The sequence below is a fragment of the Megachile rotundata genome, chromosome 10 (genome assembly GCF_050947335.1).
Source record: "Megachile rotundata isolate GNS110a chromosome 10, iyMegRotu1, whole genome shotgun sequence".
NCBI classification, from domain to species: domain Eukaryota; kingdom Metazoa; phylum Arthropoda; class Insecta; order Hymenoptera; family Megachilidae; genus Megachile; species Megachile rotundata.
Genome location: NC_134992.1, coordinates 15,980,390 through 16,003,113, shown reverse-complemented (window position 1 = coordinate 16,003,113; position 22,724 = coordinate 15,980,390). Strand labels below are relative to the sequence as shown.

Genomic DNA, 22,724 nt, shown 5'->3' with positions numbered 1-22,724 from the left:
GAAAGGAGAGAAATCGGAGGAAACTTACGGTGATCGAGAGCGGAATCGGCGACGAACGCTTTGCCTGTTGGACATTCCAAGCTGGTATTAGCGGTAGCGGCGGCGTTGCCAATGCCCTGCAGGTGGTAATGCCCGAAGGACGGACCCCTGGGCGCCATGATGGCCGCGATGCTGAAGTCCGTCGCTTTTCCCCTTTCCCCCTTCGTAGGCATCCCTTCACGGCCGACGACACTTTGATTTCTACTTTATTCTCTTCTTCCCTGCTTTTCTCCGATTCGAAGCGTCGCGTTCTCTTTGCTCGTGAACGCGATCCACTTTTCGTTTCGTTCTCCCGATGATCGCGCGACGCGACGTTATCACTAGTCTCACTCGCGACGAGACCCGTTACAGCTCCGTCGGTTGGCTCGTTTCGTCAACGGATCCGCGAGAGATCGTCGACGACGCGACGAGCGAGCACCACCGCGGTCGCGCTTCCCATCGACCGTTCCGTGTCGCGATATCGTAACGCGTCGAGGCGCGAAAATCGAACGTTCCGAGGAGCGCGCGATCGAATCGGCGTCGTAAACGGGATGCTGCTCCGAAACGTAGAACGAGGATCGGTTCGGCTGGACGCGACGCGAAACGAACGCGTCTGCGCTGCTCGACTTCCCGAACTCCACTGGGCCGCCGCTCCTCCTCCCACGCGCACCGCTCGCCCCACCAAGCGAACAACGGCAACGACGCTCTAGCTCGGCCGCTCGCGGAGCCCCGATAACATAGCCCGAACGCTTCCGAGCCGCGTTCGACGGAGAAAGAGAGAGCGACCGGGCTCCCCTATCGGGGCGTTACCTCGGTTCGGCCCCCTCGACCGATCGAGGCGGTCGCCCGAGCGCCGGTCACGTGACACGAGATCTTGCGCCAACACGGTTTACCGCGATACACGGTTTACCGGCGCGAGACGAGGGCGGCCCGTTACGGAGGCGCCTCTTTCCCAGGACACGCCCCTCGTCGACCACCGACACGACCACCGTCGAGCTACCTTCGACCATCGTCGTCGCCGCCGCTGGCCGCCTCCGCCACCTCCACCGTCCGAAGCACCGATCGCGGAGGTATCTCGAAGCGGCGTGGCAGCGGCACGGTGGTCGCGCAACGACGAAAGAGAGATCGATCGACCCCCTCGTGCACCGGATGGCCGGCGTTTCTACGTATCTACGTATGTACCACGGTTGTACATACAGTGGCGTAGAACTTGCTCCGACAAATTTTCGCTCCCACCGTACCGACCTCTCTTCCATCCTTCGGATAATCGTATCGCCGAAACTGGACCTACGCGCGCGAACTAGCGAAGTTCGCGCGAGGTGTTTGGAGCGGCGAAGTAAACGGTAAGCGGATGCAACCGTTTCGACGAACGACCAAACGTCTCCTCGCGTCGCGATTACGCCATTGCTGCTGGCTCAGCCGTCGCGATACGCGTTCCTACGGTGGCTGCTAATAGAGGCGTACTCCGCGTCTGGTCGGCTTCCCGGGTAAAAGCTCTCGCCTCGGCGATGCTTGGAAAAATCGTTCGAGTTCCAACGCCATCTTGATTTCGGCCATCCTCGCGAATCCGGCAGTAGCGTAAGATGGGACGGGTTCGGCGAAAACGATAAAAGAAAAGAAAGCGACTTGGCAGGGGGAAGAGTTACGAGTCGGAGCAATAAAGACCGTTAGAGACAACCACGAAGACGTATACCGATCGATCAAACGTCGAAAGATTCGGATCGTCGGTTTCGAGGAGCATCGCGTTTTACCGCATCGGTTGGATCTTCCGGAGCACCGAGGGGAGATTTACGGCGCGCGTTTAGGCACTTAGCCGGTCTACCTAGCCCCCCTTTATTATACTAATTTCTCGGGCATGTCAAAATACCTATCGTGTACCGGCCTCCTGAATTCTATTCGACACGCTGGGTGCCTCCGTAGTCGACCGCATAAAGGATCCCATTCCGTATAAAATATGAAGACCCGTGGTATCTCGCTCGCTCCCTCCTTCTTCCTTCCTTCTCACCTTCAGGTAGCTGAAAAGACGCGGCGCGCTCGAGGAGTCCTTCGAACCGCAGGAACGAGCTGTCCCGGACCCCCCGTTTGCTTTGGCATTCGAATGTTTTTAAGGCGGTTGCGGATACTCCGAGGTGTCACCGTCGCTTTTCAAATTCGTCACCCGTGGCGAAACTCGCCGTTTAACGAGCTACGACTGTATCCACTTAACCAAGTTTCCCGCGTAACGAGCATCCTTCGAACGTTACCAAAACTTTGCGCTCCTATCTCTGCTCGAGATCGAGCTATGTCCGGGACCGAGAGCCGTTCGAGGAAAAAGAAAAACGCGAACAACGGAGAGAGGCGAGTGGAAAAATTACGCAAAAATTACGCAAGTTCGTTAGCAAATTGTTTACGAAAGTAAATTTATAAACCGAGGAGGGAAAACGATTATTGTCCCGACGCGCGACGTTTGAGTACGCGAAAGCGATTGGTCATCGAGGGGGCGGAGAGCAGAAGTGGAGGTCGGTAGACGGCGAAGGCCACCCACGCGATGCGCTCGAATTCGGTGGCGAGGCTGATTTTCGCGTAATTCGAAATCGACGCCGGAGAGAAGGCGACGCTGTAAATCGTCCGCTGCCGTTTCGAAACTCGACCGGCTAGAAAAGAGAAGAAACGAAGTCGCTGCACGAAATGCGCGAGATTCGTAAACTAAAGTCCCTCGTGGCACGAGCTTCTCGGCTCGTCGAGTGGCTTCTGGAGAGAGTAAATACACGGTTGCTTTTTTTCCGATGTTCGGACGTTTCTAATAATAACAAGAAGATTGCCGTTCGTGGCGGCGATAACGAGAAGGCGACGTCGAGGTCTGACCAGACGAGTAGTAAACACGGAAAGCGACGAGGCCGTGTTCGGCGGGTCTTTTCCGTGAGAAGGAACACCGCGTATACTCGAGCAGCTACTCGAGAACGGTCGAGGGTCGGTCGATCGTCGAGAGCGTCGCGGCGCCAGTCTTCTCGAGGAGCCCGACCTCTCTCTCGTTCCGCGTGGAAAACGTAAACCGAGTTCTTCTCTGATCTTTGCGGTCGCTTCTCCGTTCCGGGAAAAGAAGCCAACGAACGAGCACTCGAGCCCAACGAAGCCGCGAGTCGCGAACGAACGAACGATGCTCGATGGGCGCGACGCGAACGACGATTATTCAAATTAAAGCAGATACGGATCGGCGGAAAGGCTGCGCTCGCGGAGCTAGAATTCCTCGTCCGCGCTTCACGAGTTCCGATCGCGACCGCGAGCGCAAAGCGTACATAATGCGGCCACATGCCGCGCGCGACACGTTCCGCCGCCGCGTTCCTTTTTCTTTTCCCCGTGCGGCTCCCATCAGCCTGGATTACAATGCGTGGGTTCGAAAGTAGCGAGACGAAGAGGATAACGAAAGAGAGGAAGAACGAGCGAAGCGAGGGAGGGCGGCAAGAAGATGCGTGTACGCGCGCGACGTTAGAACACGTGTAAGAGGCAGGCCGGAGAGGCATATACTCGATGAATAACTCATGTCGGGAAGAAACGCGCTCGTTCTCGTGGGTGTGTTCCTATTGGTAGCTTATAACGATGTCGATTCTCGATCGACGGCTGCCTCGCTCGAAATCGACTCCGCGTTTCCTTCCTAAACGCGACCACCGTCGTCGATCCGTGACCCGACATTATCCTACGATGACAAATCGTAGGCAATTATCGAACGTCTGTTGGTGAACGAATTGATTTACTCGTTTATCGTCTGTACGATTGTATCGGTTATACCAAATATTCGGGAGTAGAACAAACGAGTACGCGATAAGTAGAAATCGAGCAGTAGTAACGAATGGGAATTATCTATCTTGTCGCGCCAAACCTCGAAATTGATTCGTTTTCACGGGATTCCTCTCTATTCTACCGGGAATCGTCGACGAACGCTTAGCGCAGGGAAACGCGAAGATTGGCCAAGATAACGATCGCGAGAAAGCAATCGGCACGCGAGCGCGTCGACGCGCGGCGCCGAAGGAAAGCGCGAAAATGTATGCGCATCGAGAGTGGGCGGGATCGCGAGATAGAGCGAAGATCGAGTCGGAGGAAGCGCTATCGCGTCAGGATCGAAGCGTGTTCGTTTAGCAAACTTTCTTCCTCGAGTTACGCGCTTCGCGAGTCGTGCCACCGTCGAATCGATAAATCACCCCCCGCCCAGACATTGGCCGATATCGTTAAGCGAACCTTATAATTTAAGGACGCGTTAAACTTTTTATTATCCGTCGGTTTATCGTTCGTTCGCTCGTCAACGGGCGCGTAAACTACAAACTGTCTATCGACTGTTACGAACTTTCGAGTAACGAAGCAACGAACTTGAGCCTATTAAAACGGCGAACTAAAAAACTCGTGTTATCACACGGCAATTACTATTTCAAACGTAGGAGTATCTTCGACTCGCTACCTGTTCGCGAAGAACGAGTTACACGCGTCAAGTTTCGCGCGACGCTTATTCGCGCGGTAACCTCGTAGGAAACCAGTTTTCGCATCCACGGCTGTTAATTTATTCGTTTATTAATTGGCCAGGCGAGTCGAGCTTCGTAGCAACGGAATCGAAAAATTCGAGGATCGAACTCGGTTTGGTACCGGTGTCCGGTTATTCTGACGAACTCCCTGGTCTGTCAAGAAGAATATTCGATTCGTCTCGACGAAATCGCGCGAAGAATTACGAGGCAAACTCGTCCGAAGTCCAAGTGGAAAAGAAATTCGACGCGGAGGCGGCTATTAATTACGGGTCGGATGCACGGACGGACATAATGAAGTCAGCGTTTTATCGTCGCTACCGATAGTAAGTTTGTTCAGAGGAAGGAACACCGAACACGACCAGGAAATATCGGAGTTGTAAATTCCGGGGGGAGGCGGTCGCGCGGACTCTCCGAAGATAAAAATCTCTGGGCCGGAGATACTGGCCCATTTTCACGGTATTTCGTGACTTTACGAAGGGTCGTTCGACGAGAACCGATGGGTCTCGCGTTTCCCTCGGACCGAGAGATCACCGACGGATTATAAAAGGAATAAATTGTCCAGAAGCGCGAGAAGTCGGTCGTTGCGTCAACTCGGATATAGACGAAACGTTTGGCGTCCGGCGAGTCGTCGTCGTCGTCGTCGCAGAGGTGAAAAGAAATCACGTTGGCGTCGACGAAAAGCTTTTCACGGGTGTTTCGAGGGGGCGGTACAGAGGGCTAAGAACCAACGGAATGGGATTCCAGGAGGACCGACTACGCGTTACAACGTGTTTCACACTTTGGGTTACTCGCCCACGCCCCCAAACAAATATATAATGCGACATTAGAATAACAAATACCGGTTGAAGTATCCGCGCCTAAGAGCCACGGGGTGCCTCGAGCAGCGTATAGCTCCGCACCCGACATAAATACTAATACGCGCATAAATAAATATGTATATCTTTGGAGCGACTCGTTCGCGAGTCAGCCACCCCGGGGGAATCGAGGAAAATTCTGCAGATTTTTTCGTCGACGAATCCTCCCTCGTAATCCTATCGGTGCCAAAAATCTCTCGGAAACGATACAGTACAATAGATCGGTGTTGTTTCGTCGTTAGAAGGGCGGAACGAGAGCAGCATCCCTGAACCGATCGAGAGAGAAGCATCGCGAAAAGGAAAATTTTAGCGCGAAAAGTGGGAAAAATAGCTCGGTTTCTCCCCTTCACTTTTTTCCTCGATCGAACGTAGCTTCGTCCCGGTTTCTCAGCCCCGCGGCCTCTATTTACCCGATACCGAACAGTCGCTCGGGGACCCTAATCGAAATTACTTTTTTAATCGAGAAGACTTATTTAGCCATTAAGAGCGTCGGAGTCGAGGGAATCTGCACGTCGAGAGAACGATCGTTTCTCGGTTCGAATCTTGGACGAAATTTCTACGCGAACGCGTACCGGGCGAATCGATGTCGAGCAAACAGGGTCGAAAGCGGAAGATGCTCGAGAGACTCGAGCGGAATATTGCGCCGCGGCCCTTCGTGAATATTAATCGAGTCTCGAGCTCTCGATAAAGGAAAACGCCGGTGGTAAACGTTGGTACTTGTACGCGTCGGTTAATCGAATAAGAAGCGGTTGTTCGTTCGAGAACAAAAGGTAAAGGGTGAGCGAATCGATGATGGCGGTGAGGCGAAGCGTATGGAAGCGGAAGAAGAAAGGAGGGCTCGAGAGCGCGTACGAGGGCGGGAAGGTTAGAGAAGGGATAATGAGGAGGATGAAGAGAGTATCGGCATAATTCGCGCTCAAATATTGCTTCGAGAGTCCGGAGGAAAGAGAGCGAGAGAGAGAGTAACCATAGTGGTTTCTGGGTAATTTCATAATTAGCAAGGAGGGGAATGTAGGTGGGGGCAAGTAGAAAACGACCGCGAGTTCCATTAAGCTCGGAAAGGAAGTTCGCGAAACCGACCGAACTGAAACTATTAAGAAGAACCCTTCGAAAATTATAAACGCGTTATTGTCGCGATCGAAACCTTTTTCCGCCGATCCTATTCTCGGTCGCGAGAGTAATCGTCGTCGCGGGACTGGTAAAATCGAACCACGGACAAGACGGTTTTGCCTTTCCTCTCGTCTTCTTCGATGCGGCCGTAAGAACATCGACCGAGCGATTCATCGACCGAGAACTGCTCGACGAAACCTTTCTGAAATTTTTCCATCGTAAAGCGCTCGCGCTCGAAAGAGTAACAAGAAGACGGGGAAAATTTACTTTGCGAGTGTTCGCCCCCTCGCGAAGCGACTCGTAAATCTGTGTAAGGTCAACGGAATGGGGGATTCGGGGAAAGGTCGGAGGTGAGGCGCGGAACGGAGTCACCCTCTTTCGAGATTGCTCTTCGAGCGGGACAGCTCGGTCGATAAAACAATTGCCGGGGGGATAATCGGCATTATTTACGCCGGATTCTCTGGTAGATAGGCGAGGGTAACAGAGGCGATCCGCTCGAGGGGAAGAGAAGAAGAGGGTTGTCGTATCACGGGCCAGAATACGCTGGTTGCAAACAGAAGCACGCGGGTGCACGAGGGTGGATAGGTAGAAAAGAGAGAGGTCCGAAGAAGATCTCCCGACAGTTATAAGCCTAGGGTGATCTCGTGCAGCGGCTTCGTCGGCTTACGGCTTATCCTACTGATCCGCCCTCGCCGTTAAATTGCTCCCAATTAGATACGTCACTGGATCTCGATGTCAACCGGCTACACGAGCCCGCGATCTCTCCCTCGGGACCAAACGCGTACCGCTCTCTAACCCGCGAACGCGAAGCGCATCGTGTTTTATCCGTCTCTGTCCTCGAAAAAGCTACTTTCTTATCGCGCGAACGTTCGTCGATCATTTTTCGGTTACGCATTCGTCGTCTCTTACGCCGCAGGAGAGATTCACTCTTATCTTCTCGCCGAGAAACGTTCAGCCGATTAACTCGCTAATCGTTGTTCGACGATTTAATCGCTCGCGATCGTCATCCAATTATGCATTTCCGGTGGCACGCTCTTTGATTCGTCATTGTCTAAAACACGTTGATTATCGAAACTAATGTTTCCTACAAATTAACCGGCCATAACGAGTAATCTGTTGAACGAAACATCCCGCAGCGTTACGTCTCGTGATCCCTATACGTATCCTCTAAAAGGCTCTATCTAATGTTCTTCGCGTCGGTCACGAGACTCGCCGAAAACGAAATAGACCGAACAAGAGGTGTTCAATAGAGGCTTCGAAAAAGAAGATTGCTCGCTAAGTGGACGCGTCCTCCGTTTGGCGAAAATTATACCTGTAACATTATTGCAAAATCGAGTCAATTTGGACGACAAGCCATTACGAAGAAGCACGCGAGACGATTAGATCGGCCTTTTCGACGAATCCGACATGGGTTGCGGTTCGATCGTTGTTCGGCTACCGGTGTTCCGTCGGTATCGCGTCGGAACGAGGCAGACCGCAGAACTCTGTGCGCTGCCAAGCTCCTCTTTCTGCGTTCGCGCCGGCCAAATGTTCGCTGCAAACCTGTCATTTCGCGTCACGAGCATAACCGGCGACCTAATAGACACCGATCAAAGATGGCAGACACAATGGCCGCGAATTCCCGCGGGCGCACGATTCTAGCCTCTTCGAGTACACGCTTTTAGCCGGCCTAAACCGTCCTTCATTTCGCTAAACGTTGACACGCGATTCTTCCACGGAGGCGGGCGATCGCGCGGCACGTTAAACGCCATTTGCTCGACCCTAATCGGACCAGAGCTTTTGTCCTCTGGTCTTTTTGCTTCGGATAAATATACCCTTTGAACTCGGTCAGTTTCTCGAACCGGTTCGATCCCCACGGTTTCCTTTCAGCGCGTCGCTACCAAAGGATCTACGAAACCGCTAACGAGCATCGTCCCGCTGCTCTTTCGAAGCGTTTCCGTCCTTTCGAGCAAATCGTTCGCCGATTAGAGGTAGCGGCTTCGCGACACGATACGGAATTCGCGTTGGACCACCGAGCAAACAGCGTGTCAGTCAAGTCGGTCGGTTAGTCGACGAACGAGCGTGGTCTTTGTTGATCGGGGTGCATGCGTAATAAGGTAGACGCGCCGTATCCTCGCACCCTTTTTTTCCTCCCCGTATTCCTCTCCAACTGTTCTCGTCTTCGGTGTATCCCTCCTACGATCCCTCGCTATACGCCACCCTTCCTTCGCGGCGCGAACGAAGGCGGGCTGACGCGATCAGCCCTCTCCTTTGCCACCGTGCGTCCACCAAATCCTCCCGCAAATACGCTGCCAACCGAACACAACTGTTCCGGCTTATAGCTGCCTAAACGCGACCCGATGGTTCGATCGCGCGATGCAAATTAGATTCGAATTCGATACGATACGGACCGACTTCGCTCGACGCAGCTTCCGTTCGTTTCCAAACACCACAGAGTTACCAATTACTCCCTTCTATAGAAATATCCGTTTCTTTTTCTCTTTTTTCAAAATTTCAGTCGTTAGAACATTTGAGGTAATGACCCTCTTTTGGCGACCAATATCGGTTCGCGCGTTACGAATTTTCTACGTATATTTATAGCAGCAAATACCTGCTTCGTAACGATTCGAAAGCGAAGCGCTAGTTACGGAACCGAGGCAGGATGATTTCGCGTCGATCTCCACGAAAGGAAAATTTGACGCGTTTCAAAGAAGATACGGGATGACAAAGGACGGTCAGCTGACTTTGACCGTATTCTAGCTGCGGGAACATTGTGTCGAGCTGGACGATCGCGTCGATTCGATGAATGAGCTTTCTTCTCGTCGTTACATGGTCGTTCGACCGTTGTTTGGACAAAACCGAGTAACCGAGCGTCGAGCAAACACAGAAAAGTAAACGGTAAGCTGTCAAGGGATGTCACGAGTCGACCGAGGTTCGCTCCGAAACGTCGACTACCGCTTCGAGTCACGTATTTTGCCATCTTTTTGCTGGGTATTCCTTTCGTTCTGGAGTCGAAAGAAACCTTTGCCAGACGAGTGAAATAAAGGGACGCAAAAAGGACGGGGAGCGGTAATGTTTCGAAATTTTATTACGAGCAATTTCTTTGATCACGGGAAACATTACGCGCACGTGCGAATGCGCGCCACTTTCGAATCGGCAAATTAATGTTAATTTTTTTAATCATCGCGCTACTTTGCATAGCGTATACTTACGATTTACGATTACGTGAAATTTGTTCGCGCAGCGGGTTTATTTATTTCGTAATAAATTAGAAACGATGCGTGAACGTTATCGATGCCTTCTACCAATTTATCGGTTTTCACTGGGCTCGTTAAAAGAGTTTCAGTTTTCGGAGCTCTAAATTTCGTAGCGGGAAGATCTTCTCTGGGGGAGGGGACCTCCCGAGTCGAGTCTGGTGCCGCCATCTAGGTAACTTGGTTGAAAGCGACGGGCTCGTTTCTCGAGGGGGATGAAAAACGCGATTGCTTCCTAATCGCGCGACGCGTGCGTAAAGAAAACGTAACGGCAAACGGTATCCAACGAAGCGAGACGCGAGTTAATTAGCTGGACGAATAAATAATAATTAGCGAAGAACGAGAAACGGAAAGGAAGGCGAACGGTGGGAGAGAAATCCGGTAAAAAAGTTTCGAAAAAGCTCGGTCACACCCTCGACCTCCTGCCATCGAACAATATTTCACGATATCTTCTGGGATTCTCTAAGGCCTGCGAAGACCCCCTATGGGCCTCTGGCTACATGAAAACGTATACGTCACTGACGCACTGTTCGCGGCGATTCTGATGGATCCTGGGATATTCGATGGGAACAAAAGAATGTTGGTTTAGCATGGAAGGCGTGTTTGTTATTTTGATGAGGTATAATGGGATGGATCTTGGGTGTTGATGCATAGCGCGTAGCAGGGTGCCGAGTCCAGAATCCCGTGGATCCAAATGGAGATCGGTACGGGCCCCGTAGGCTCCTTCGAGACCCCTGTAGACAGGGGCCGCAACACGTCCATCACGTGTCACGGTTATGTATTTAGACATATCTCACTACTATCTCCCATATCCTTCTTCCTCCCTCTCTCTTTCTCTCTTCGCCATCCCGTTCGACTCTGACCTTTCGTTTATCATTTTTCTTTCTCCCTTCTGCGATCCTCGTATTCGTCTTCACTTGCTACCAGCTTACAGTTGCCTCCTTTATCCTGCCTCGTACTCCTTCGGATCGTAACAACGGGCCATTAGGAAAATATCCTTGTTTCGTCTTTCAACAATTTCGAGCTGCGCGTTTCGCTTTTCCCCCGACTCTTCGTAGCAGCGTGTCGCGGTAAGTGGAGCACGCTCCTAAAGAGGAGGAACGTTCGATGCGTCGGTAAATCAATCTTTCGACGATACCCCCTTTCGATCTTCGTCGATCGACGCTTTCGCCGAACGAGATTACTCGATCGATCTTGCAACTCTTTCGAATTCGAACGAATTTTTTGTCGATTTTCTTTCGTTCTACGTTTCCTTCGTCGCTATCGCCGTCTACTATATTTCAACGTTAATTTCCAAGATGTTGATACGTGTCCCGACATCGACGTCGCGCGTACTTCGTATACTCGTCATCGTCGTAATCGTTACGGTCCCGCGTTCAATTTCCTCCCCGGTTTTCTTCTTCATTTTTTATGATCCTCTTGCTTCCGCTGCCCCTTCGAACCGGCCGTTTAACCGTCTTTCTTTTATCCCGAATAATCACGCGCACGACACAATCACTGTCTCGATTGTGGCTCATTAATATTGCCTGCCGCGTGTAGAGCCGGTAGTCCTGGCTATCCGCGCCGCTCGAGTACCTCTCTGTCGCGTCGATTCAATTTTTTATCGCGCCAAAGTGGGAGCCTGTTTCGAACCGGTATCCTGCCGTTTCTGTCCGTTTCCGACGTTTGCTTTAAAAGCTCTCGGTATCGATCCCGCAGGAAATCAAAGTCGAGACTTTCGAACAAATCGTACACCGTTCCTATCGATCATCGATCTTTTTATTGCGTACAAAATAGCTAGAACAAGTATTAAAAATAGAGAACATTTTATGGAAGACCTACGAACACATGTTTGCGTCGAACGATTATTCGTCCTTTGCTCTTTCTTTTTTCTTCGTCCTCTCGTTTGACAAATTGACGCGTTCGCTACCAGAGCGCATACCAAGCGACTTTCGTTTTTAATAAAATACAGGATAAAATAATTGAATTTCTGATCATGCACCTCGTTTGTAACCGTCACGCTACTCTTTTTATACGATACGACAGTTTCAAACGAGTTTCATTTATTTCGAAGCGTATAAAATGAAAAATCATGGGCGTCGCGCTCGCGTGACGAGGATTTTTCATAAGAAATCGAAAGGACACTTATACAGGATGCTTCAAACAAGCTGCACACCGTGAAAATTGCGAGCATGGATTCTGTGTCGCTCAGTTTCCAAGATGCCCGCTGCAGCATTTCCCTATGCAACGCTAGTACCGAACGCGTTCTTCTAATTTCCTACGCGATCATTCGCCGTTTGCGGTAGGTTTAGCCGGTTTCACCATAAAATTGATAAAACCATCGACGTCTTCGAGCTCCTTCGAATAGAACTTTGCGGCAATAGTGGCGCGTCCTTCGAATTTCGGTACCATAGAGAAGGAACATTCCGCGTCGGCCTCGACCTCCACCGATTCCGACAGCTTGATCTTCAACTGCTCATCCAAACCTGGCCCTTCGATTAAAAATCTGCATTTCTTCAGCGGGATAGGTAACGGATTTCTAAACTTCGCAGTCGCGTTCAGTGTTTCGCCAACCATAGGTTCGTTCTCCAACTACCAACAAAAAAAAAAACATAAGATCGATCCTCCTTATTCGATCTCGAATGAACGAGGAGCACGCGATATACGTACCATGATCTTGATGTCAGGCTTTCTCACGCGAAAATCGTCTTGCGCGAAGTACTCGAAATTGGTATCTTTGACGGTTGCCAAACAAGCGATATTGAAAGCGCATTGATTCATCAATCGAGGCCCGTATTCTTCCCAGGAAAGATCCATACGCACTTCTTCGAGAACTCCAGGTCTCACCAATCGATCGACCTTCGATCTCTTTACGGGATCGCCGACTCTACCCGTGTATAGAACAGTCTCCACTCTCAAGATTACCGACACTCTGTATTCGTTGTAACTGCTTCTGTTTTTAATTAGCAGCACCACGCTGTAAAGAGAAAACGCGGTTCGAAAAAGTCGTTTAAAGGTACACTCGGAGGGAAAAGCACGGAAACCACCTGAAGGGTTGTCCTATTATTATGTCGTCGCGTAGCTCGAAATTGAACATGATGTCGTTGAATTCTTCGTTCAAGTAATAACGACTGAACAACGACTGGCTTTGGCGTAGCGCCTTCAACATGGCAGCTCGTTCTTCCTCGGATTCTGCGAAACGACGGAAACGAGGCGTGTCATTTTGATCGCGTTGAAAAGAAAAATTCTACTCGAAGAGGATTGTCTTACTTTCCGGGTATTTGTAGGTATGCGTGATATCTTCTCTGGCCCATCTACCGACTGCCTTCGTGCTGATGTATTGACCGATTCTGGAAGTCGAGAAACAAAGGTATATTAAACGAATATCGACTCGAAGAAACGAGAAACTCACCCGTATACGTCCTTTCGAATCAATTTTAGAGGCTGGGTTGGTCCATTGTATCGCCAAAACACTTTGTCCGCGTTCACCTCGGCGAAGAGGAAAGCGTTGTCGTAAGGTCGAAGAACCTCCCCGTTCTTCACCGAAGCCACGGAAGCAGGTCCGCATCGATACGCGTCCTCGCTCAATTCCTGGGGTGTAGCATCGATCGCTTGCCAGCCAGGATTTTCGAGCGACAAATCCAATCGTTTCATCCAAACCTCGTTCCACACGTGGAAGTTCCTGTAACGAACGATTATGAATCAGAAACGACGGCGTCGCTACCGGATAGATTGTCCAAACACGCCGAATGATCGGAGTGATCGAACACCACCGTGTTGATGGCGATTTAAATCTGCAACTCATTTTTGCGCTTACGCAGTGGATTTACAATCGTTACGCGTGCTCGTAATATTTCGGGTGGATCACAAATTCAACGTCTCTTACTGTTTCTGTTGCCTCTGCGATATCGTCCTATTGTTCGCGTAATAGTACGAATGACGCGATCGTGAAAAATGAAAAATTCGATGTCGCAAAGGGTATATTTACTCGGACCGTTTATTTCTTTTATGCAGGTTCCATTAACTAGTCGGGTCTCTACGTCTTGTTATCCCTACAATCTTTAGTTTCGTTCGAGCGAGCGTATAAGTACTTGCCATATCGAGTCGCTGTTCAACTCCTCCATTACTTTCCCCTCTGCATCGACGAAATAATCGACGGTCAAGCTGCTTTGAGTGTCGTGAGCGCTCGAGTAGTTGGTTACGACACGACACGGAAGTCCCAGAGTGCGGCAGACGGTAGCCAACACCCCCGAAAACACCCAACACTGTCCGTATTTTACCGGTTTCTTGGTCTTGTAATACTGCTGCAGAATCTTCTGCGAACCCAACCACTTGGTCGGTGGAGTCCCGCCTCCAAAATCGTCGGACCAATTGCCCATTACAGCCCCGTTATCGTCCGGCGAATTTACCTGTAGCACACGAATCGTTTACCGAAAACGTATAATAAAAATAATATTTGGTCAAACGGACAGGTGAAGGTATACTCGTATGTTTGGTCGTCGAATTGGCAACTGTAACGTTCGATTCGGCGCTATAAATTATTTTCGTCGAGTACTCACGGCTGCGGACAAGATACGAGATATAACGACGGGATCGCTTCTGCCGGAGATTCGAACTTTTCCCACTTGAATCATCAGATGTAGAGCACAGTCCAATATATCTCTTTCGAACTGCGAATACTTCCAAACCGTTGGCCTCAAGCGATTATAACTTCCCCGCCATATCAAACCATCCTCCGCCATCACGTATTCTTGTCGCTGATCTTCATCCTCCATGTACACTATGTCCTCTGAAAGAAATTCTCGGAAATTCTAGCGTATTCGTTACGAGAGAATAGAGGAAGAAAACGCGTGCGCCTGAAATTGTACGTGTCGATACCTGGGCACCAAGGATTGAAGATCAAATAAAACGGTTGTTTCATCGTGTAGCTGATAGCGCCGTCCAAATTTCTGTTTTTAGTGTCGATATCCATTTTCCACTTGCCTATTATGGCGTTAGCGGATGGAACGATCTAAAATTATTCTACCGTTAACACAGCGAGCCTGTCATCGACAAAGAATTAACGAAAAATCGCTTGCCTTCAATCGAAGAAAGTTCGGTTGAATCGCGTCGATGGTGGCTTGCCAGGAACCCTCGGATACTTCTCCAGGATATAGGACAGCGATGGCCACCAGAGTTCCGTGACCGTATTGCGGCTTCTCCACTCCATCCACCGTAAAAACTATCGACATACCGTCAATGTTCGGATCGTAGTCCCTGGATAAAGTCAAGTGCAGATAAAACTCTTGTCCCCGTCGAACGACCAGCCTCGACTTATCGTCCTGTCGAGTCATCAAATCGTATCTCGACGTCCTGTGCAAGTCTCCGTTCTCCGGTATGCATAGGTCCACGTCTATGATCGTCAACACCGGAACACCAAAGTCTTCCCCTGATACACGTATCAAATCTCGTTAGTTTCCGATGAAAGCACGATATGGCGATCGATGCTTTGCCTAACTCGCGGATTCCTAACTATCCGAAAACGTACGATACCAAATTTCTTATAAGTGGCAAACTGCCAAGCCATCGATGTAAATCAGCTCGAATGCAACGAGCAAAAATTCTTAATAATTTATTACGTCTCTTTTCGAAAAATTATTTTTAACGCGATCTATTTTCCTTTCGCATTGTTTCTGTTACTATCGATTAGGTAAAACTCGAGTCGTTACGGAACAGTTGTCCTACAATTTTACGTTTTCTAATAGGCACCACCGACAAACATTTCGACTACCACCCTACATAACCCGTTACGTAATTTCGACGATGGCTAAAGGATCGTTCGTAATTAATTAAACGATAGAAAATTAATCGAACGATAGAAAGGGGGTGAATCGAGAATAAGCTGATCGAGGAAAGGTACGAGAGACAAGGAAGAACACTCACAATAAAATCGGTACGGAAACGGCCTGAATCGGCGATCGTCGAAAGACCGGTAACGATCGTAAAATCTATAAAACATCCTTCGAGGATTTGGAGAACCGAGCTCGTCCCTCGAAAACGAACGGAATACTGAATCCATCGGCGTCGTTCCCACCAAAGTCTTTTGATTCCTAGGAGTTCCGTGAAATCACTGAGCTATCGATGACGCTCCTCGTCGATCAAGAGGAAGGAACACGCCACTGGACGGGACGCGACGGGAAGAAACGCGACGCGACGCACGGCGTCGAGTGGGTTGCTGCATTCTAGGAGAACCATCAAGGATCTTTCTATATCGACGAGCGCGGCCATACATGGTGTCATCGATGACTCCGATTGCCAGTAGGAGTCACCTACTTTTCATTCTGTCAATTACACGTCGTAATTTACGCACAATCGTCGATCATTACTTTCCTGAATTCCACGAAAGAACGACACCCGATGACATCCGTCGAAGGTGTACCCGCCGGAAGTTGCGGACTACCGGTGAGTCGCGCGTCTTGGAAAGTCGGTCGGAAGAAGGTCGAGGAAAAGCCGTAAATCGAAACGCTGACACGTTCGCCGACTTTGGAAAAGATAATTGCTCGATTTCCATATTGTCGTTTCGCATTGACGAGTATAGATCGAAGCAATTAGCTTCTCAAGACTTCGCAAGATTTTTTCTCGTTACTTAATTCTCCTAAGAATCTGATGAAAGGCGACTGACAGGATCGTGTCCATCTACGACTCGAACCTTGACCGAGGAAACTCGTGTCGTTCTAATGAACTCGTTTAGCGTTTCGTCGTCGAACGAAGGGTACCAGAAACGAGGACTCGCTCGCATTGACCGTCACCCGATTCTCTCTGTATGTCTTTGATTGCCAACGCGCCGTAACGCGTATTTCAGCGATTCACCTTCGACGAGGAAACGAGCAAAAACGTATGCACGGAACAAACGGAACGCGTTTCCGCGAATACTCGTAAATAACGTGCCAACGACAGAATAGATGAACGACGAATGTCTAGGTCAATCTTTCGCGACACGCGTTCAAATTCCTTAACGCGCTCAACCGAGTTACCTCGAATTGGACAAAATTCAATTTCCCTTCTTGTAAATTCGTGCGAACTTGAATTTTCTCCGATGTTTTCGTTAACGTTACTTCGCGAAAATTCGACCGCTTTCCGAAACTGCGAAGACGAAGATAGAAACGAAGAAATATCTCAACCCTTGCGTTGCGCGTGAAAAGCGCAACGTCGAGCGTCATCGATCGTTACGGATAATCTGCATTCTAGAACGATGCTGTGTACTTTTGCTCGGATATATATAGCCAAGTGGCTGGCGTTGTTATTTTTAATCGAAAACAATACCGACAACCGCGTATGCGTTTAAGTATCTCGGAACTTCTCGTGGCTTACCGACTAGCTAAAATAGCATCGGTTTCCCGCGAAACCGGTCCAAGTAATCGAATGACGACCACAACGTAGAAGTGCTTCGTAATTCGATCGTTCGCTGCGATATTTATTACGTAATCGTTTGTTGCCGGTTATTACGCGATTAATTGCTAATTGATTCGGCCGCGTATCGCGTACGAGCGCGTTAACGCATTAGGTATTATCAAAAGCAGAAGGTGAATACCGCGACGGGGAATCTTCGATCATCAAACTTTCTCAGCGTGAAAACCGTCGAAGATTAAACGGCGAAGCGATAAATCTTACGTCCGCGTTCCTCGCCTATCCGCGATTAATCGATGTCGGGCGTTCGCGACTTTGACGTAACTTTTTACGTCATCGTTATTTGTCCCGAGTTGGTTTACCGCGTATCGCGTACCAATTGTGCTTTGCAAATTACAACGATTTCTACGAACATTTTGAAACGCCGTGTACGCGTTTCGTAGGTGTGAATCACGATTAATCTAAAACCGCGGTACAAAGGTTGTAACGCGATACGAGATAATTTCGTTCTCGGCCGTACATTTTCAGAGGATACGTGCATCTCCTGGTTGACTTTGTAATCGAATACAAAGACCTCGCGAATAACGATAACGCGCGAAGACAGTTGTTAACGACGTAACGAGGAAATCGGTCGAAGAAAGGGGAAGTCCCGTTGGCGACAGGAACGCGCGTAACGCACGGTAATTAGACGAAGGTCTGTGTTACGACTTTCACGGAGCGGCCACAATTATGCCGGCAAAACGGCGAGTTATCTTTTCTATGCAGCAGTTATTTTTTTGTCCGCGTTACTCGACTGGCAATAGCCGTATAAAATTAGCATTCTCGTTATCGAGCGCAGCATTGTTGCATCCTCGAATGCGAAACGACAGAGACGAACGTTTTGAAGAAATCTTGGAACTCCTCGAGATGCTTATCCTGTAATAAATTATACTCTTCGGACGTTAATCAAGCTTTATCCGTGCTTAAACATTAACACGCAACATCCTTCCGATCCGAAAGCGACGACGTTGCAAGATTACTAATTCTTTATTGTTCTTTTTCTTCTATTGTCATCTTGGAAATTTATGCATTCCGACAACTAACACCGCGATGCGCGGTTTCTATAGTCGTACGTTTAATTGCGGTTCTTTTATCAAATCGCGTTAAACTTTCCCGTGTCGAAATTGACTATTTATCGGCGAAGTCGCAACAAGAATATAAACTACGTCTCCTTACGAAATTAGTTGACTGATAGCAAAAAGATGGAGACGAAAAGAATCGCGAGGATGAATCATGAGAAGGTTGCTCCATTTTCGGTCAGCGTAATTCGTCGTGTTCGGAAGGAGCTACGATAATAAGCGAGCGCGCATAATTAAAGGTGATGTCACCTTTAAATGGTCAGAGTGTCGCCCGCATAAACTTACTTTCGTTGGTGGCGATGTTCGCGCCTGGATCGTGTTTTGCAAACGATCGTTAAATCTAAAAGTATCGACAACGATCGTGGAGTACGCGTTCAAAAGGTTTAACGTAAAAAAAAAAAGAAACGAGAGTAAAAATCTCGACGAGAGTGGAACGCGAACCGATTCGAAAGGATTTCCCGCGAAAGAAGCGAAAACTGAAATTTACCATCTGGCGGAAAGTTTATTTTCTCTGATGAAAACACTAGCGACCGAGTCTTCGAGCAACGAACACGGATTTTTGTTTGCTTGCTAATTCCCGGCGGAACTCGTTCCTTAAACCATCGAGAAACATTGTTTTCCGAAATTTCTCGTAAATTTTCGAGACGACTTTGGTCCGAAGCGAAACACGACGAAATTCGAAAACGCCGTTCGCGCGAGTACAGTTATTTCCAAGAAGCAAATGGCACGCGTGTAAATGAATGAAAGTGATATATTTATACGGAAACACGGTGACATCATCGGCAAGAAGGACACGATGCAAGGTTTCGCATAGCTCCGAACAAATCGAAAACACGTTTCTAGCTCGTCAAAGTATCGGAAGAGGGGTACTCGATCCGCTAGCACGTGGTCTCTTAAAATAGGCTTTAGTATGCAACCGGAAAAACAACTGTTCGTACCGAACGCTGGAAACTTTGAAGATCGTATTCACGGCCAGTTAGCCGTAATAACGTTGAAATAGAAGCACGATAAAGCACTGCGTTTTGCTTACATCGAATTAAGTGCCTCCGTGTATCCGAAACGTTAACTAGAATCATTACGCGGAGACCAATTCTATCCACTGAATCATGGAAGCTCTGGTTTTCGAGAAATTTATTTAGAGAAGAAGAAAGAAATACGATTGCAGACCGGCTATGACCTCCCGTTTCGATGATATAATTTCAATAATGACATCGTTCACCACCCACGCACCGATTCGGTGCCATTCTTTTCCGACACGTGCCACTGCTACGCGCCCTCTGATATCATTTATCCGACAGTACGAGCAATTAACCCCTCTCGAGCACGGGTCACATGCGCCATCAATGGACGCGAAAGGGCGAGACAAGAGAAAATTAACTTATGCCAGCGGGAAATAAAAAGTAGCTATACCATGATTTACGAGTCGAAGGTATACCACTGGTGTTACGCGGCCGGCTGTAAAGAATGTTCGCGCGCACGCGGCCTTTTGGATCGAGACTGTATACTTTCATCGTCAAACACGTACCTACCTATATGTACAAACGTTCTCGAAAGACTAACTATCGAATCGCGATGCAACCAGCATTTTTTCTATCAATCTCTATTAAACTAATAATTATTTGTCGAGTTGCAATCTACAGTTATCGCGCTGAAAAAACGTCATGATAAAAGGGACAACTTTGACCCTTCGTTTACGAAAGCTGATCGTCTTTCGTAGATATGTTAAGGAGATTTAATCGGATGTTTGAACGACGCTCGAAATCGAAGAGAAATTAAATATCGCGTTTTGACGCTTACAGGTGTTGTTCTACTTACCAGAATTAGGCGATGCAGGTGGTGGCCGTGGAAGGCACTCTGGTTTGGTGCATAACGGCTTCAGCGGACTGTCAGTTACAGTCTCCGGTCGGAAGATTGCACTGAATCTTGAGAAACACGAACAACACTTGCAAAATTTGCCCATTTTCTTTCAATTCCATACGAGCGCGACAAAATTTTCTATTTTTCCGTCCCTTTTCCGCTGTGTCAACGTTTTTATTCTATTTCAAAAGCATCAATAGTTCAAACGTTTTGAGTTCGATTTCGTCTCGTGCCGATTCATCAAATAAACGTGCTTGCTTCGAATCGTGGAAGAGAATCCTGGAGCAACAATTATTCGATCAAGGGCATCTAGTACAATTAAACTAATCGATCGAATGTCACGCAAAAAAAGGGATAATTTTATCGTTCACGGAAGCGTATCTGAATTCACAACAAATTCTTTTTAATAATTCCTTCAAATTTGTAACAACGTTACAACGATGGTTGTAAAATGACGAGTTTCCGATAAATCTTAAATATACATAGTTTCAACGAATTTGAAAAGTTACTAAAAACTTGTATGAAAGGTAAACAGATGATACCACGTCACATTTTAAGCGCGATCGCGATCCGATAGAGACGACACGTTGCGTCGATCTGCTCGAAAGTAGATGAGCGACTGTCAGAGAATTAGCTGGCATCGAGAATGATGCAAACTACAAGATCTCCCCGCAGCCTTCGGTCAATTTTTAGGTGGTCGCTAATGGTATCGGCGAATTCACCTTCCTACACAGGCATTCCATTGTTTGCCTCTTTCTCTCCAGCCTAATCCTCTCCATCTAATGATCAAAAGATTCTCAATGATGCCACTATGTTTTATAATAGCGTATGTTTTAAACGCGTTGCAATTTTACGAAGAGAAGTATGAAATACGTGCAATAAATAAAACATGATGGAATGGGTTGTGAGAATTTTCTAATCTTTCATAAAAATAGTTTTTGAATCATTTGCACGATGAAAATTTTCATCCGAATTGAACTTTAACACTTATTATCGCGAAGAACGAATCATTTAAAGCAAGCGTAGTAGTACTTCCACGAATATTTCGAACGGGATGTCTATGTTTAAAGAGGAATATCGTTACTCATATGTTTCACAGAAATGGATCATGGTAATATTCAGAAATATACATGTATGGATTTCTTCTGTAGCATACCATTTACAACTATCGTCATTCGGTAATCTTCGGTATCTCTACATTTTATTTCACGTACGTTATACAAAATTATATTTAAAATTAAGTATTTTTTAAAGCGCATAAAATACTATTTGACATAAATTAAAATGTTAGCTCAAATCAAATTGCGTTTCATCATAGCTGGAACTACTCTGTTGGTTCCTGTTATCTTCTATTTTAACAATGGTTTTCATTAGATCATCTATGACCACGTACAAGTATGTGTACACATAATTGTTAGATTCGTTCTGTAAATAAATTTGACGTATCAATTTTGTACAAAACCAAATAAACATCTATGAGAAAGAATGAGAGTCTTACTTCCTGTACTTCTAAGTTTACAGTGCCCCGCCTCCTTATGCCTTGAATATAAAACTTCATTCTCATGTGTTTTACTCCATCCTTTTCAAAGATTACATACCTGTAAAATTAGATACAGTTTATTAGAAACGAACAAAAAGGTTAAGATGAAAATTTGTAAAGAGGGAATTTACTCTTACTTTATGGGACTTCTACGTCCAAGCTGTCTGTGTTCTCTGAACGCTTTGATAGGCTCTCCAAGAGCATCGATTATTTTAGGATGTTTGATACAGTCCTCTAACGCTTTACTGTATATGTTGTTTGGACTTTTACTGGAAAATAATTCGTTAAAAATCATGTAAAACATGAAAGCCGTGATTCCTACTCCGCCAACGATTACAGCTAGATATCCAGCTGATTTGGTGTTTTCTTTAACTGGAACGACAAAGAATATTCAGAGAGGCAAAAAACTAAGTTGTTTGTGTAAATACTTTTATGTATACATATGAAATTTACCTACTTCCGCAAATCCCACTTGAATCTTATTTTCATGTTCAAGGGTATCGACTTTTGCAATTGTCTTTTTGGTGCAGTACGACGCGTTTTGCCGAAAACCAGATGTTACATTGTAATAAGAAAAAACGCAAGTTTTTCTTAGACTAGATATTGCTGCGAATCTTTTGTATGAAATATAAGGGATTACTCTTGCTGGAGCCATTTTCTAAAACGTCGATAAATGTAGCATACACGAAAAAAATACGAAAATTGATGACTGTTTCGAAAAAGCGGAAGACCTCATCTCGATGAACTAATATAAAACGATCAATTAAAATAACATAAAAACACAAATTTAATGTGTATTATCGCATAAACAATATTAAAAACACTTCATATGTTACGAAACGTCTGTATTAGTATTCTTAAAGTAAAAAAAAATATTGGAAAAATTATACTACCATATTCTCGAAATGTTCATCAATAAATATTTCTTCCCTTCTTAACTTTTACGTACCTATTTAAATACGCACAAAAGAAAATTATTTCATTTACAAAAAGTATATACTATTTCGAAAGTTCAATAATTATATTTGAAAGTAATATCAATTCAAACGAGACTCCGACAATTCTTAATCATGTTTGGTTACTTCATGAGCTATTTGAGAGACTAAGTAAAGTTAGGTTAGGAAGCATTAAAAACAAAC

General features: G+C 47.2%; 3 protein-coding genes and 1 long non-coding RNA gene across 9 annotated transcripts in view; 1 reads left to right on the top strand and 3 right to left on the bottom strand.

Annotated features, from left to right (window-relative positions):
* The window catches only part of LOC100883452 (uncharacterized), a 30,018-nt gene extending 27,183 nt beyond the window's left edge, over positions 1-2,835 (bottom strand). For all 4 annotated transcript variants that reach the window (XM_076536184.1, XM_076536185.1, XM_076536186.1 and 1 more), the window contains exon 1: positions 29-2,835. In XM_076536184.1, the coding sequence (XP_076392299.1) occupies positions 29-212 (184 nt within the window). In that variant the 5' untranslated portion in view covers positions 213-2,835. The remainder of the gene's footprint in view (positions 1-28) is intronic.
* A 5-nt stretch (positions 2,836-2,840) lies between these two features.
* LOC143265231 (uncharacterized) lies at positions 2,841-16,197 on the top strand. Its single transcript, XR_013039529.1, has 3 exons — positions 2,841-3,494; positions 4,570-4,831; positions 15,778-16,197. It is a non-coding gene; the product is annotated as an uncharacterized LOC143265231 (long non-coding RNA).
* Positions 11,446-21,030, bottom strand: Tg (transglutaminase). 2 transcript variants are annotated; one of them, XM_012294597.2, is made up of 10 exons: positions 20,004-21,030; positions 14,763-15,112; positions 14,563-14,695; positions 14,244-14,473; positions 13,780-14,093; positions 13,097-13,366; positions 12,955-13,034; positions 12,732-12,876; positions 12,355-12,661; positions 11,446-12,276 (listed from the first exon to the last, which is right to left on the bottom strand). In XM_012294597.2, exons 1-10 carry the CDS (start codon positions 20,146-20,148, stop codon positions 11,971-11,973), a joined length of 2,280 nt encoding a protein of 759 aa, XP_012149987.2. In that variant the 5' UTR covers positions 20,149-21,030; the 3' UTR covers positions 11,446-11,970. The 2 variants fall into 2 exon arrangements, with proteins under 2 accessions (XP_012149987.2, XP_003707388.3); XM_003707340.3 differs by lacking the exon at positions 20,004-21,030 and adding an exon at positions 15,607-15,780.
* Positions 21,031-21,180: 150 nt separating this feature from the next.
* On the bottom strand, positions 21,181-22,675 carry LOC100883227 (mitochondrial import inner membrane translocase subunit Tim21). 2 transcript variants are annotated; one of them, XM_003707339.3, is made up of 5 exons: positions 22,535-22,675; positions 22,039-22,243; positions 21,723-21,957; positions 21,544-21,643; positions 21,181-21,470 (listed from the first exon to the last, which is right to left on the bottom strand). In XM_003707339.3, the coding sequence occupies exons 2-5, from the start codon at positions 22,238-22,240 to the stop codon at positions 21,333-21,335; spliced, it is 675 nt and encodes a 224-aa protein (XP_003707387.2). In that variant the 5' UTR covers positions 22,241-22,243; positions 22,535-22,675; the 3' UTR covers positions 21,181-21,332. The 2 variants fall into 2 exon arrangements, with proteins under 2 accessions (XP_003707387.2, XP_012149989.2); XM_012294599.2 differs by lacking the exon at positions 22,535-22,675 and adding an exon at positions 22,479-22,496.
* Between the last annotated feature and the right edge of the window lie 49 nt (positions 22,676-22,724).

What these genes read in the sequence shown, in the direction of transcription:
- Tg (XM_012294597.2), bottom strand. Translation starts at nt 20,148, where the DNA reads ATGGGCAAATTTTGCAAGTGTTGTTCGTGTTTCTCAAGATTCAGTGCA. An exon ending in CTCGTATCTTGTCCGCAGCC is followed by an intron (nt 14,094 to 14,243) that starts GTGAGTACTCGA and finishes CGTGTGCTACAG; the next exon opens with GTAAATTCGCCGGACGATAA. An exon ending in TTGAACAGCGACTCGATATG is followed by an intron (nt 13,367 to 13,779) that starts GCAAGTACTTAT and finishes CGTTCGTTACAG; the next exon opens with GAACTTCCACGTGTGGAACG.
- LOC100883227 (XM_012294599.2), bottom strand. An exon ending in GGACGTAGAAGTCCCATAAA is followed by an intron (nt 21,644 to 21,722) that starts GTAAGAGTAAAT and finishes CTAATTTTACAG; the next exon opens with GTATGTAATCTTTGAAAAGG. An exon ending in TAAACTTAGAAGTACAGGAA is followed by an intron (nt 21,471 to 21,543) that starts GTAAGACTCTCA and finishes ATTTATTTACAG; the next exon opens with AACGAATCTAACAATTATGT.